Genomic DNA, 16,305 nt, shown 5'->3' with positions numbered 1-16,305 from the left:
ATGGGGTCGTGGGTTTGAGCCCCACTGGGGTCACAACCATGACCTTTCATATGACACCAGTATTGGATTTTCCAGAAGCAGACACAAGAGTGGTTCCAAACTTAAAACTAGATGTGTGTATAAAGGACACAGGTGCCCCCACCTCCTGTCACTGTACATAATTATTATTATTATACGATTTATATAGCGCCCTTTTCATGATCAATTTCACGTTCAAAGGCGCTTTACATAGTTCAAATGCGAATAGACAGCCTGGTTCTTTAACGTGCCCAGTGTATAGCACTGATACACGCAAGGATTGCCTGGGTTCCTGACCAGTACACCTCTAGTTGGGTGGGAAACACTGAAAAGCATTTCTGAAAATTCCAGAGTAGCTGCCGGAGATCGAACCCCCGACCTCAGGATTGGAAGGCCAGTGTGCAAACCACTGAGCAGTCCGTCCACCTATACATCATGGTTTCATGACTCTGGGTGAGATATCTTAGATACATGCAACACAATTAAATGTTTCATTACTTTAATGTGTATTTTTTGCTAAGTCAAAGACCATAACTCCTGACTGGCTGAATGAAATCCCAAACAGAACACCCAAATGTACAAGTTCACGTTATAACAATCCCCTGATGTTTTCTGACTCTAATTCAAATACTTCTTGAGATACAGGCAACACAAACTTGTTTGCACTTATGCATTTGTTTTTAGCCCACCATCATCAGATTAAAATCACTCTGCGTCCGTGGTCCGTCATTCCGTTCGTCCGTCCGTCCGTTAACAATTTCTCGTTATCGCATCTCCTCAGAAACTACTGGGGGGATTTTGACCAAACTTTGTCAGAATGATGTATTGGTACCCTAGTTGTGTCCCCCTGAAAATCAGACTGGTTCAACAATTTATGAGTGAGTTATGGCCCTTTGTTTATTTCTATAATTTATATAGATTTATATAGGGAAAAACTTTGAAAACCTTCTTGTCCAAAACCACAGAGCCTAGGGCTTTGATATTTGTTATGAAGCATCATCTAGTGGTCCTCTACCAAGATGATTCAAATTATTTCTCTAGGGAAAAAGCTTTTAAAATGTTCTTGTCAGTAACTACAACATTCAAACTTGGACCACATGTATATTTTTGAGTGGCAAGATGAACCTTGACATGAGTTGACCTTGATTTTGACCTAGTGACCTACTTTCACATTTCTGTAGCTACAGCCTTCAAATTTTGACCACATGCATAATTTTGTGCACTGGAAAAAACTTTGACCTTTATTTTGACCTAGTGACCTACTTTCACATTTTTGAAGGTACAGGCATCAAATTTGGACCATATGCATAGTTTCGTGTTTCAAAATGAAATTTGACATTGATTTTTTACCAAGTGACCTACTTTCACATTTCTCAAGCTACAGCCTTCAAATTTTGACTACATGCATAGTTTTGTGTACCGAAGAAAACTTTGACCTTGACATTGACCTAATGACCTACTTTCACATTTTTGAAGGTACAGACTTCAAATTTGGACCACATGCATAGTTTTGTATTCTGAAATAAAATTTGACCTTGATTTTGACCTAGTGACCTACTTTTACATTTCTCAAGCTACAGCCTTCAAATTTGAACCACTTGCATAGTTTTGTGTACTGAAATGACCTTTGACCTTTACATTGACCTAGTGACCTACTTTTACATTTTTAAGGTACAGGCTTCAAATTTGGACCACATGCATAGTTTTGTATTCCGAAATAGAATTTGACCTTAAGAATGACCTAGTGACCTACTTTCACATTTCTGTAGCTACAGGCTTCAAATTTAGGACCACATGCATAGTTTTATGTAACGAAACAAACTTTGACCTTGACATTGACCTAGTGACCTACTTTCACATTTTTGAAGGTACAGGCTTCAAATTTGGACCACATGCAAAGATTTGTGTTGTGTACGGAAATGAAATTTGACCTTGAGCTAGTCAATAAGTCTTGAAATTTGGAACACTTAAAAATGGCACATTGGTGGGCGCCAAGATCACTCTGTGATCTCTTGTTATTTAATCAAGGCCCATAACACTAGTATGACCAGAAGAAATCCTGAATGAAACCTTAGGTGCACAAATTTCCATGCTGAATAATATTCATCCTCTTTGACCCGTGGTCAAATACATTTTAAGATAAAGTGTGACACAAACTTTTATATTCATTTTATGCATATTTTTTATTAAGTGAAGGGCCGTAACTCTGGTCTGGCTGAACAAAATCACAAACAAAACCCAAGGGGACAGGCACAGAACTGCTGAATAATAATCCTGTAATGTTTCATAATCTCTAATGTCAAATACTTTCTGAGTTACTGTTATAAGACACAGACTTAAAATAAAATGTTGGTCAGCTGTGAGAGATCCAAATTAAAATACTAGCTAGGTGCACAATTTCACTTAATGGAGCTTGATGACACTTTGTAAAATATCTTTTTTGAGATATGCACAACATAAATTTGGACAAAATACAAGGGCAACTCAAAGTGCCTCCATCCAACCCTTGCTCACGAAATTTTGGATGGCTCAAAAATCACACAGTAACTGTAACAATGTTAATACCAAAAGACTCTGTATAGTTGCAGATTTAGCATGCCTATCATTTGACAAATTCCACCTGAGCACAATGCAAGAACCACAAATTGGTTAATAAGTAAATATAAGAAGATAAAAATGCTCAGGAAATTTGCTGAAATGGCATAGAAAGTATGTGGTAAGTACCGGCATACAAAACAAGAGCACAGCCTTGCGGGTGCAGACGCTCATCTGATTTTATTGTCTCTGTATAATAGAAATATTGTCTACCCATGATTTTCTAAGTTCAAAAGGGGCCATAATTCTTGCAAAAACAGTTTAAAATTACGGTACTTGCTTTGCAGAGTCAGCTTTAATAGCGAATACCTTCACCAAGAATTAAAGCAATAGCTTTGACCTTTAAGGAGAAAAGTTGACTTTTAAAAATGCAAAATTTAACTAAAAAAATAAAAAATAAAAAAACTGATATTTTCCTATTCCAAAAGGGGCCATGATTCTTGCAAAAAGCAGGATGGAGTTATGTTTCTTGCTGTACATAGTCAGTTACTGACGTTGAACAAGTGTTGCAAGTTTTAAAGCATGCAGACACTGACGCAGACGTTGGAGCCTATCAAGCGATGACAATAACTCATCAATTTAAAAAAAAAAAAAATCAGATAAGCTAAAAAGCTTCGAATATTACCAAACTGGCTTCATGTATTATTATGTTACTGAATAATACAGTCACACTTACATTTCAAAGAATGTATGCTGTATGTCTTAGGCTGTGGCTGTTCACTGTAAACTATAGCCTGAAGTTCTGGCTTTGGATGTATGACACCTTTCTGATTTTCATTTTATTATTAAAGTAACTAAATTTTTAAAAAAATTGCACATTTCTACCTCATTTTGAATATTTTGTTTCTTTTGGTGCCATACAACTAAAATTTTGGTACAGATTATTGAGGAGTTTTTCCTAGGCCAGACGCCTTTCATGTACATTTCATTGCTGGACTTCCCCTTTTATATGTATATGGAGTTTCACCTACAGTTTTCGTGGACTATAATCCTTTTGCAATACTGTACCGAGTAAGCAGGCACAAGGGTAAAAATCTTCAAGTAATTGGTACTGCAATTTATTTGTTTTCAAGAAAATCATTTTTTAACTCCCTTACATTTTTCAAGGCCATAAAAATATTTCTAAACCATGATACATCTTCAAAAGCCTGCTAGGATATAGAACATGGACTTACTTCGACCATGGTACGACTTTACAAAATTCAAGGAAATTGAAATATTTCCTACCATGATACACCTTTAAATATCTTTAAGAACAAGGATACACCTTTAAAAATCTTTAAGAATACAGAGTATAGACTTACTTTAATCATGATACACCTTCTGAAGTCTTCAAGAATAGAGTATAGCCTTTTTATAACCTAGCCCAATTAATATTTTTAAACTGTTAATTTTGGATAAAATGTTAATATATTCATTTTATTTACGAGTATAGAAATCTTTCTACTTGGCAATAGTTATTGTGGGGCAGGTATGGCTTTCACTTTGAAAGTATTGGGCTATTAGTGCATTAAGTAGCAGTAAGATGAATGGGGGTCTATCATTTAACTGTAGCTAAATTTGATATTAACATATCCATGCACACAGTATGAATCTACCATTTGTAAGTACTGACTCTCATAAGCATAAAAAAGCTTTTCTTGACTTCAATGTCATAAAATGTGACAATACTACATTTACTTTAAGGGTCATGCATCAGAATGCCCTTGATACCTTATGATGTCATCATTATGACATCACAGAAATTATCTGATTACACAAGTCTGTATTGCAGGATAGATATTAAGACTACTGGATACTTTTTTGCATGCAATAAGGCAGAAAGTCAACTTACTTCCATATTGCGCGTAAAAATCAAGGCAATCTGAGATACGCCCTTATTGCAATATCAAAATAATGATATAAATAACTGAAACATCTGGTTTAAATTTTCACAGTATATAAATTAAGTCAAAATAAAGTGAAAAATCAAAAAAAGTGATTTTTGGTAAAATATGTAGATACGCCCCTATTGCGTTGAACCCTCGATCTCATCATCTACATGATTCTTCCAACAATCATTAACGATTATGACTGGAAGGCGCTTGTCTGGGCAGTGTTAAAAATGAGAAAAACACATTAGGTGCAAAGAATAAAAATTACTACAGGTGCTAAGTTAAAAACATAGTGAAGGAAGTTACTGCAGATGTACAGTAGCTAGCCGCTCAGCAAATATGTTGAGGCTGGGGCTGGACTGTACATACTGAGGAAGGCCATTCCATAGTCTGACTGTACAGGGGAAGAAGAAGTTCATGTGGTATTGAGTACGGGACTGTGGAATTAGGTAGTTCAGGTTTCTGGTCGGAGTTAGATGGTTATGGTTGACGCATACATGATTCGTTCGGATTCTGTAAAAATAGATGATAGAAGATTGTATGCGCCGTTGTTCTAAAGTTTAGGGTGTTAATCATCTGGGTTACACTGCTTGTATAGTTATAGTCGTTAAAGATAAACCGTGCAGCTGATCTTTGCACTTTTTCGACTTTGTATGAGAGGGACTTTTGCCAGGGGTGCCAGATGGATGAGCAATACTCAAGTTGTGGACGGACATAGGTGTTATAGGCTTTCTCTTTGACCTTTTTGTTTGTTGTCTGAACATTTCTTTTGATGAATTTAGGAGAGTTGTTTGCTTTAGAGGAAATATTATTAATATGTTCAGACCAGTTTAAGTCTTTAGTTAGTGTAACACAATAACTAACTTCATGGCAAGTTATTTAACTTACAGCATGATTAGATGTAGTAAACAATTTGATTATATATTACTGGTACTGATGATAAACTCGAACAGAAAATGAGGTATTTTACCTGTAACTTTTTTATTTCTGCAAATTGTTATCAATGGTTGGTATCAAAATAAAGCTTAGCTCTTACTGAATAATTGACATAATTTAAATTTATATTTAGTAAGCAAACTCACAAGAAGTGAGGCCCTGAAAGGGGTATGTAAAATGGGGACTGTATGAATGTTGACTGATGATAAATTCGACCACTTTGTCATTTAAAAAAAATCTCCATAGTATTATATTGAAACTTTCCCAAAAATGTTGCAACAGTCATTCCCGATCAAGTAATGAAAAGTGACCCAATGTCAGGCCTTCATGTGTTGACAGTGAGCATGCCCAAAAACATCCTCTTCCCCAGTATCTTTTAAATAGACAAATGTAAGTCATTTATTTATACAGAATATTTACCAATTTTGTTTTTGTTTACACCAGTTGGTGTTGTAAGTGGTTGCTATTAGACGGCATGTTCAATTATATAAAAAAACCAATTGCAATTGAATAATTTGAAGGTGGTCAACTTTATCATCTGTACCAGTTTATCATCAGTACTGGTTGCCGACCCAGATTCGGACAATTTTACAACCTTTTCATTTGTCATATTTTCATTCTTAATTCAAGATCCATGAAATGATACTTGAATCAAGTTCAGTTCTTCGGTGTCGCTAAACACAAATTTGTTTGTATATAGAAATAAACTGAACACGTCACTGAGGCCTGAAAGAGGGTATGTAAATTTAACGTTTTCAGCGTGTTGCAGGACCCAGAAATCGGACAGTAGGAAAATACTAATTTTCATCACCTCTGTCTGGCAGAATCACGTAAAGTCGGTTTTAAGGATGAAAAGACATTTTGAGTATTGTTTACCTTGTTCACATTCAACTGTAGATCTATGTTTGATGCTGTTGAGCGTTTAAAAATCCATCTGGCCTACATACGACACAAAATTTTTAGGTAAAACAATTTGGTTTACTGGTTTCGAAGCAGTTTCCGTCATAAAATGAAGGTTTTTAAAATATCTTTTTTCTTGAACGTTTCAGTTCCGTAAAATGCTCCCAAAGAGAACACCTTAGCTCTTCTGCTTTACGAAAACATGAATATCAATAGTGTCTAGCGCACGTGATAACACACAGAGGGGCTCCAAAAGGGGTGAATAAATAGAGCTGAATCGGTTGACTACAGAAGCAGTTTCCGTCATCAATTTTTGTTTTAATATTTATGTACAATTTTACAGTGAATACGACTAGAAAAGCACCATCCGTGTTTTTTTTTTAATCTTTCTGGTGAAATTAATTAATACAATTTTAAGAAATTTGAAGGTTCATGTGTTAAATTAGGCTTGTTGAAAATAGGAGGTAAAAAAAGCAAAACCTGAGACTCGAACTCGCGATCTCATGCTTGTGAAGCCGATGTTCTACCGATGCACAAAAATGACTCATTTTTATCTTTATTATGTATTTTTGGTAAATCATCTGGTTTCGACTGCCAAAAGGAGGAACTTTCAACTTAATTGGGGATTACAGAGGTATTTTGTGCGCATGCGCATTGGTTGCACGTGAAATCCCCCATGTGCGGAATGTAAACAAAACAATTATGGAATGAACAATTCGAGTTTTCTTGGAAAGTTTTTACCCTTTGTTGCTGAAATTTCACAGAGCTCTGGATTGCAGGGTAGCGTTGTGGAAACAATCTCGACTGCATTGTGAAGAATGTCACGAAACGTAAAATAACGCGTTGACGGATACTACTAGCCGACGGAAACTGCTTCGAAACCAGTAAATACTCGTGGTATTAATGGGAAAACATTGACATTTGTTTTATAACATGCAATTTTCTCGTCTTCATTTATCAGATTGTAGATGAGTTCCCCTTGAATAATGTTGGGGCGTCAAAACATGTATGCGCATGCGCACTGAAAGCACATGCAGCTTCCCCCAGCGAGAGCTGTCACAACATTTCGTGAAAAAAAAAAAATTCCATTTTTGAAGGTTTAACTTACTAATTTGCAATTATTGCAGATGATGTTGCACATAATGCAAATGTCTATGTACTTGTCAAGAAATGATAAAAAATTGCGCCAAAATAAGCGTTTTCACGACTGTTCGATTTTCTGGGTCGTCCGAAATTCTGGGTCGCCAACCAGTACTGGTACTGATGATAAACCCAGACAGATGATAAAGTCGAACACCTTGGAAATATTCGATTGCAATCAGTTATTTATAAAATTGAACACACCATCTAATAGTTTCCACTTACAGCACAGCACCAACTGGTGTAAACAAAAACAAAATTGGTAAATATTCTGTATAAATAAATGACCTACATAAATTTGTATAAAAAAAAATTATCCAATTTCGCTGGGGAAGAGGGTGTTTTTCGCGCATGCTCACTGTCTCCACATGTAGGCCCAACATTGGGTCACTTTTCATTACTTGATCAGGAATGACTGTTGCAGCTTTTTGGGGTAAGTTTCAATATAATAATACCAAGAAAATTTTGTAAATGACAAAGGGTTCGAATTTATCATCAGTCAACGTTCATAAAGTCCCCTTTTTACATACCCCTTTCAGGCCCTCACTTCCTGTAGTTTGCTTACTAAATATAAATTTGCAATTTGCAGAAATAAAAAAGTTACAGGTAAAAAGCCTCATTTTCTGTTCGGGTTTATCATCAGTACCAGTACAGTAGGCTTGTAAAGTAGGAGAATACATCATTCATAAATAAATGAATTGCAGGGTTCCTAGCTAGATGCTAACTCAAGATTTACACCTGTTGTCATAAAGTCTATCTCACAACTTGTTTAATATTTTGTCATTTTCTTATATCATTTATGTGAATACAATGAGACATATTTACTTCTGAATGTCGTGCATAACACGTGCACTGACTTACCTTTTCTTCGTGTAATTCAGCCAAGGTTGGTCTAGATTTGAGAGGTGATGTTGCTGACAATAAATTCCTGTAATGGTCTACATGTGGTATTGCTTCTGTGGTATTTTTTCCAAATGTTTTTAAATGTGTTCCATAGCCAGTATAACTGTTATGATTATTTCCGTAGGTATCACTTGGTAAAGAAAAAGTTGTTGATGTCGCGTCTTCTTCACCGGCTACAGATCCGTTTCCTACAGCAGTTTCCCTAACATTATCTCCGTCTTCGTCTGGTTTTTCGTCCGCAAATTCCACTTTAGCCACCTGAAAACGATGTGCTGATGGTACTTTCTCCATTTCTTCGAGTTGTAAATTCACGAGTTCCGGTGGTTTTACAACTACACGTTTACTTTCGTCCATTTTAATACAAATGTAAACATATAATGCAAATGCGCGCGCAGGGCTTTTCATTGATTTTCCCCGGGCATACCGCGCATAACTAAAACACACTGCCACCGTCGGGTATTGTAGGCTGAACACCACTAAATCCAGCTGTTCTTTATTTCATATAAAATCCACTCACTTCATAACGGTGTTTCGACATTTTCTAGCATATCAAATTTTCAGAGACTTATATCCCCATAAAGAACTAGATCGCTACTTTAGAAAAACAAAAAGAAAAGGGTGTGTTAACTTTTATATAAGAAAACTACAGTTCGTTAAATACAACCCGCTGAATTTACTACTTTTCGCTTCTTTCAATTTCTCTTTTCGTGACATTAAATTCTTACGCCGCCATTTTTATCTAGCATGCGATAGGAACATGCCGATTTCATTACAATACAAAGTGATACATACTGAAACGCGGTAGGGTAAAAGTAAGCACGTTGCTGCCGAGAAAATGCACTAGGAAAGGAAAAAAGATTAGTACTATTTATATTTGGACTACTTGTGACTAGACCTGCGGAGGCTTACATTCTATTTGGTAGTGATCAGCCTTGTACACCGGAGTTAACGGACATAAACGCAGTGTGTTATATGTCCCTTGCATATCCATAGGTAATTTTACACCGCATATAATAAAAGAGACCTCTACAATGTGATTGTAGTTAAAATTTCCTCATATACAAATCGGAAGTATACAGTACTGCATGAATATGAGCTTCCATTTTAAAAGGTAAAACAGTAGTAAAAATTCCTATATGTTCTATAGGTTATAACACACTAAATAGTTGTTGTTCTTTATTCTATATAAAATTGACCTATTTCCAATGGCCGCAGCACACATCAGGACCCATTTTAAATGTCTGTAACCTACATTTTCTTGAAGAATAATGTCAGTGCTAAACAAAAATCAAAAGAAAAGTGGAGGTCATGTTTGATGCAAGAAAAATAATTTCAGTCAAACACACAAACTGCAAAATCAGCTAAAAATGAGACCCCAAATTACACTGGTGGTGTATGATCTAAGTTTCCATGAACATTTTTGTCATGTTGTTATTTCATTATGAAAATGCTACCTACATGTCAAGCATAGATCTGTCATGTGATTTCAGCAAAAAAAAAATGCAAAGAAAATAAGGAAAATAGCTCTACAGAGCAAAAAAAAATCTGAGAACTATTTGTATCCGCCATTATGCGACTACCATTTTTTTCGCGCCATTTTTCTATTTAGTTTATGTATGCCTATATAAAATGAACACTCTTCTGACAGCTGTCACATATAGCCAGTCCAATTTAAAAAAGAGAATTAATTAAACCTTATGTTCATAAATGACATATAAACCACAAAACAAAACACAAAGAAAAGTAGGGGTAATCTACCTTCTAAGAGACATTTTTTGCCTGACCGGTCAAAACCATGGAACATTTTCCAAACGGACAGTTAGAACGTGGGTATGAACACATGCGTAATAAGGCTTGTTTTGTAAAGAAAAAACTTCTTGAAAATGCTACCCAAAAAAAAAAACAACAATAGAAAATGGCTTACATAAAACATGAAACTGCCACTTTAACAGGAGAAAAATTGAGGATTTTTTTCTTTCCGCCATTATCTTATAGCCCGGACGTGCTGATCGATTAACTATTTAGTACTATTTTACCTAAAAAGGCTGACTATATAGTTTTGGAATCAAACACATAGCAGGGAATTTATTCTGAATATCACTAACAGTGAATTCACAAATGAAAACATTAGTGAAGTAGGAAGCTAGAATACCATGTTCATTGAATGGAGTGTATATTATATATTTAACATTCTACGACCCATCTTTAAACAAATGCAACAGAATTCGCAAGCGATGCAACAGAGGTCACCATAGCTATGGCAACAAGAGCTCGTCAAACACGAAATGCCCCCCTTGATGCATTCAGTAATTGCACAAGGAACAGAAATTAAATGCTCACTGTAAACACAAATTCCATTTCGGAACACAAAACTATGCTTGTGGTTCAAATTTGAAGGCTGTAGCTTGAGAAATGTGAAAGTACAGGTCACTAGGTCAAAATCAAGGTCAAATTTTTTTTAGGAACAAAAAGCTATGCATGTGGTCCAAATTTGAAGCCTGTACCTTCAAAAATGTGGAAGTAGGTTACTAGGTCAATAACAAGGTCAAAGTTTTTTTCAGTACACAAACCTATGCCTGTGATCCAAATTTGAAGGCTGTAGGTACAGAAATGTGAAAGTAGGTCACTAGGTCAAGATCAAGGTCAACTCATGTCAAGGTTCATCTTGCCACTCAAAACTATACATGTGGTCCAAATTTGAATGATGTAAGTTATGGACATGAAAATTCTAAGTTTTTCCCTGTATAAGTCTATATGAACCATATGACCTCTGGGGCGGGGCCATATTTGACCCGAGAGGGATAACTTGAACAAACTTGGTAGAGAACCACTAAATGATGCTACATTACAAATTATCAAAGCCATAGTCTTTGTGGTTTGGACAAGAAGATTTTCAAAGTTTTTCCCTATATAAGTATATGTAAACCATGTGACCCCCAGAGCGGAGCCAGATCTGACCCTAGGGGAATAAGTTTGAATAATCTTAGTAGAGGACCACTAGATGATGTCATAAACAAAATATCAAAGCCCTAGGCCCTGTGGCTTTGGACAAGAGGTTTTTCAAAGTCTTTTCCTATACAAGTCTATATAAACCATGTGACCCTAGGGGTGGGGCCATATTTGACCCCAGGGAAATAATCTGAACAAATCTTGGTAGAGGACCACTAGATTTTGCTACATACCAAATATCAAAGCCCTAGGCCCTATGGTTTTGGACAAGATCAGAAACCATTTAACTGTTCCTGGCCAATATAACCTTGACCTTTGACCTAATGACCTCAAAATCAATAGGGGTCATCTGCTGGTCATGGCCAACCTAACTATCAATTTTCCTGACACTAGGCCCAAGCGTTCTTGAGTTATTGCCTGGAAACCATTTTAATGTTCCTGGTCACTGTGACCTTGACCTTTGACATACTGACCTCAAAATCAATAGGGGTCATCTGCTGGTCATTAACAACCTCACTATCAACTTTCGTGACACTACGCCTAAGCGTGCTTGAGTTATCATCCGGAAACTGTTTTACTGTTCAGGGTCACTGTGACCTTGACCTTAAACATACTGACCTTAAAATCAATAGGGGTCATCTGCTGGTCATTACCAACCTCCCTATCAACTTTCATGATCCTAGGCCCAAGTGTTCTTGAGTTATCATCCGGAAACCGTTTTACTGTTCAGGGTCACTGTGACCTTGACCTTTAATATACTGACCTCAAAATCAATAGGGGTCATCTGCTGGTCATTACCAACCTCCCTATCAACTTTTCATGATCCTAGGCCCAAGTGTTCTTGAGTTATCATTCGGAAACCGTTTTACTATTCAGGGTCACTGTGACCTTGGCCTTTGACATACAGACCTCAAAATCAATAGGGGTCATCTGCTGGTGATGACCAACCTCCCTATCAACTTTCATGATCCTAGGCCCAAGCGTTCTTGAGTTATCATCCGGAAACGGATTGGTCTACATTCCGACCGACCGACCGACCGACCGACATCTGCAAAACAATATACCCCTCCTTTTTCAAAGGGGGGCATAATAAAGGTGCAAGATACTAATAAACGTTTTTCTTCATCCTGAAATTATCCATCAAACAATCACATCATTTTGCTGCTTATTTCTTTCAGATTTTCTTTTCTCGCTGGTTACTCCAGAAACACTAATTTGGCATTTTGACATTGTGTGTCTGTTGCAAGTGTAATAATCCATTGCATGCTGTGACACACGATAATATTCTGTCACAGCAGTTGGACATTTCTTGAAAAAAAAAAGAAATACAATATAATTATTTTCCTAGTTATATTCTTTTGTACTCTCTTTGCATTTATTTATTTTGTCGTACATGTCATTGCGCATGTGCTGTGTTGCAAAAGACGACACCCTGCATATATTAAATGCACGATCGAAGGGCTCGGAAATGCGAATTCAAGCCTCTGCTCTTCCAACGAAGAATTACTAACACTGCGATAAGAGTCCCGTATATAGGTGCTTTACACCTAGCACACTAGAGAACCAAGGAAGATTCTGGAATATGAGCATCTTCTGAATCTTGCACTGTCATTCCAATAACATTACTAAAAGTCTTCTGGAGGAGTCAACTGTTGGCGGCTATAAATAAGCTTAGCGCACGGTGTTGCTATTTTCCTATCATCTTTTCTTTGCGATATATCTCATATTACAGTCTTCACAGTCAGGATCTGAACCGATAACAGAAACAAGAAATGTCTTTAAAAAAGACAAACAACGTAGAGGCAATTATGTTTGGCGCATGGAAAAAATAGAAATAAACAGGATGTATAGACAGAAAATATTTGAATATGCATCTATGAACACAATGGTTCAATTGCAATTTATACCTCAGCTAACTAAAGCAAGAAATTTAAATGATCAATAGGTATCCTTTCAATGACAGAAGATCAAACTGATTCTGAAATGATTTCATGATGTGTCTAAGCCTAAGTAATTCGGGATACTGTGACTTAAGTTTTGTCCTCATCTGGCCTTGAAAACATATCTGTGTGAATTAAGCTTTAGATCTACCATTTGATGGGCTTTACTGCCGAATACATTTTATTGTTAAGGGGAGGATGGCGAAGTCAATTTGAAGTAACAATTTGATATTTACAGAGCTGACTATATAGTTTTGAAATCAAACACATAGCAGGGAATTTATTCTGAATATCACTAACAGTGAATTCACAAATGGAAACATTAGTGAAGTAGGAAGCTAGAATACCATGTTCATTGAATGGAGTGTATATTATATATTTAACATTCTACGACCCATCTTTAAACAAATGCAACAGAATTCACAAGTGATGCAACAGAGGTCACCATAGCTATGGCAATAAAGGTGCAAGATACTAATAAACGTTTTTCTTCATCCTGAAATTATCCATCAAACAATCACATCATTTTGCTGCTTATTTCTTTCAGATTTTCTTTTCTCGCTGGTTACTCCAGAAACACTAATTTGGCATTTTGACATTGTGTGTCTGTTGAAAGTGTAATAATCCATTGCATGCTGTGACACACGATAATATTCTGTCACTGCAGTTGGACATTTCTTGAAAAAAAAAGAAATACAATATAATTATTTTCCTAGTTATATTCTTTTGTACTCTCTTTGCATTTATTTATTTTGTCGTACATGTCATTGCGCATGTGCTGTGTTGCCAATGACGACACCCTGCATATATTAAATGCACGATCGAAGGGCTCGGAAATGCGAATTCAAGCCTCTGCTCTTCCAACGAAGAATTACTAACACTGCGATAAGAGTCCCGTATATAGGTGCTTTACACCTAGCACACTAGAGAACCAAGGAAGATTCTGGAATATGAGCATCTTCTGAATCTTGCACCGTCATTCCAATAACATTACTAAAAGTCTTCTGGAGGAGTCAACTGTTGGCGGCTACAAATAAGCTTAGCGCACGGTGTTGCTATTTTCCTATCATCTTTTCTTTGCGATATATCTGGTATTACAGTCTTCACAGTCAGGAACTGAACCGATAACAGAACCAAGAAATGTCTTCAAAAAAGACAAACAACGTAGAGGCAATTATGTTTGGCGCATGGAAAAAATAGAAATAAACAGGATGTATAGACAGAAAATATTTGAATATGCATCTATATATGAACACAATGGTTCAATTGCAATTTATACCTCAGCTAACTAAAGCAAGAAATTTAAATGATCAATAGGTATCCTTTCAATGACAGAAGATCAAACTGATTCTGAAATGATTTCATGATGTGTCAGAATCCCCAGTATACATAAGTAACCCGCTAGCACAATATCTCGACCCGCATACAATTAATTGGACTAGAAATAAAAATAAAACCATAGAAGCTTATGATTCACTTGTGACTCCTACAATTCTAAGTACTCGAATGAGTTTTCAGTTTTACTAAAACTTAAAGCATATACAAAAGTTGAAGTCGGCTGAGCATTTGCAGCCCAGAACTTGAATTTTTCACAGGCCCCGACTTGAAGCGAAATGCCAAATTTTAAGAGTTCAGTTCCAAAATATTCGGCCACGGATGAATATTTTACCAAAGAAACCTAAATACTGAAAGTGGGAAAGCCCTATATCAGTGCTTAAAATTGTTATATCATAATGTAGATAAGTCCTTATAAGTTCTATGCACGCATGCGTTTCTTCTGGATCTTGTGATTCGCAGAAATACAATGAGAGGTACCATATTGTAGCTAGACACATACACTTCGCACCAATACTATGACTTTTGAAATGGAACAATGAATGGGGGCTGCAGTACGATAAATATTGTGCAAAATGGACCTCAATAATTATGCCCGATACATCTCGTTTACCTGTTGACGTTGATGAATATTGATCCAGGTGCTGAGGAGCTACTCCGAAGCAATGATTTTAGTGTATCTATAAGGTCCTCATTGCCGGCATCAAGTAATGCTGTAGATATTACTATAGAGCAGGCAATTAAAAGACATACAAAGTCTGAAGGTGGCATAATTGGTTTCAGTAGAAACTATGCTGCATATTTCCGCTGGTGCATGACCAGTCATTACAGAGTCAGGTATGTTGAAGCAACCTTTCAGAATGCAGACATGAATAGAAAATATTGCCGAACACAGACCTGAAACGAAATACAGATTGGACCTGGATGACCAAGCACTGACCTTACTTGAAAAAAAAAAACAACAACAAAAAAAAACCCCATCGAAACGGGCAGTAACTGGACCCTTAAAAACCATTTCACCCGAAGTCGGTACCTGTGAAAAATTCGAGTTTTGGGGTGATTTTTGGGACCCCGATCTTTTCCTCGCAATTCATGCTACGATGGTCCTGGATGACCAAACACTGACCTACCTATTTTTCAAAGTAGGTCAGTGTTTGTTCATCAAGTACCGACCTAGCATGAATTGCGAAGAGGAAAATCTGGATACCAAAAATCATCCACAAACTCGAGTTTTCACAGGTCCAGACCTAAAGCGAAATGCCGGTTTTTAAGGGTCCAGTTGCTGCCCGTATCTGTGGTTTATTTTTTTCAAAGTGGATCAGTGTTTGGTCATCCATTACAATCCCAGCATGAATTGCAAGGAGAAAATCCGAGTTCCAAAAATCACCCAAATACTCGAATTTTTCACAGGGACCTGAAGCGAAATGCCGATTTTTAAGGGTCCATTTGCTGTCCATTTCTCTGGATATTTTTCAACGTAGGTCGGTGCTTGGTCATCCAGGACCAGCCTAGTATGAATTGAGAGGAAAAAGATTCGGGTTCCAAAAATCACCCGATTACTCGAATTTTTTACAACTCCCGGCCTGAAGCCAAATGCCAATTTTTAAGGGTCCAGTTACTGCCCGTTTCGGTGGTTCTTTTTCAAAGTAGGTCTGTGCTTGGTCATCCAGGACCATCCTAGCATGAATTGCGAGGAAAAAATCCCGGTTCAAAAA

The 16,305-nt window shown here is 36.7% G+C and overlaps 1 protein-coding gene across 4 annotated transcripts in view; it reads right to left on the bottom strand.

The window, feature by feature from the left end:
* Positions 1-8,743, bottom strand: part of LOC123565369 (solute carrier family 12 member 3-like) — a 108,101-nt gene extending 99,358 nt beyond the window's left edge. For 2 of the 4 annotated variants that reach the window (XM_053549882.1, XM_053549883.1), the window contains exon 1: positions 8,325-8,742. In XM_053549882.1, coding sequence (XP_053405857.1) covers positions 8,325-8,720 — 396 coding nt within the window. In that variant the 5' untranslated portion in view covers positions 8,721-8,742. Of the gene's footprint in view, positions 1-8,324 lie in introns of all 4 variants that reach the window. The other 2 variants (XM_053549881.1, XM_053549884.1) reach the window with 2 other exon arrangements.
* Between the last annotated feature and the right edge of the window lie 7,562 nt (positions 8,744-16,305).

The sequence above is a fragment of the Mercenaria mercenaria genome, chromosome 8 (genome assembly GCF_021730395.1).
Source record: "Mercenaria mercenaria strain notata chromosome 8, MADL_Memer_1, whole genome shotgun sequence".
Classification (NCBI taxonomy): domain Eukaryota; kingdom Metazoa; phylum Mollusca; class Bivalvia; order Venerida; family Veneridae; genus Mercenaria; species Mercenaria mercenaria.
The sequence above is the reverse complement of the archived record's forward strand: the minus strand, read 5'-3'. Positions and strand labels throughout refer to the sequence as shown.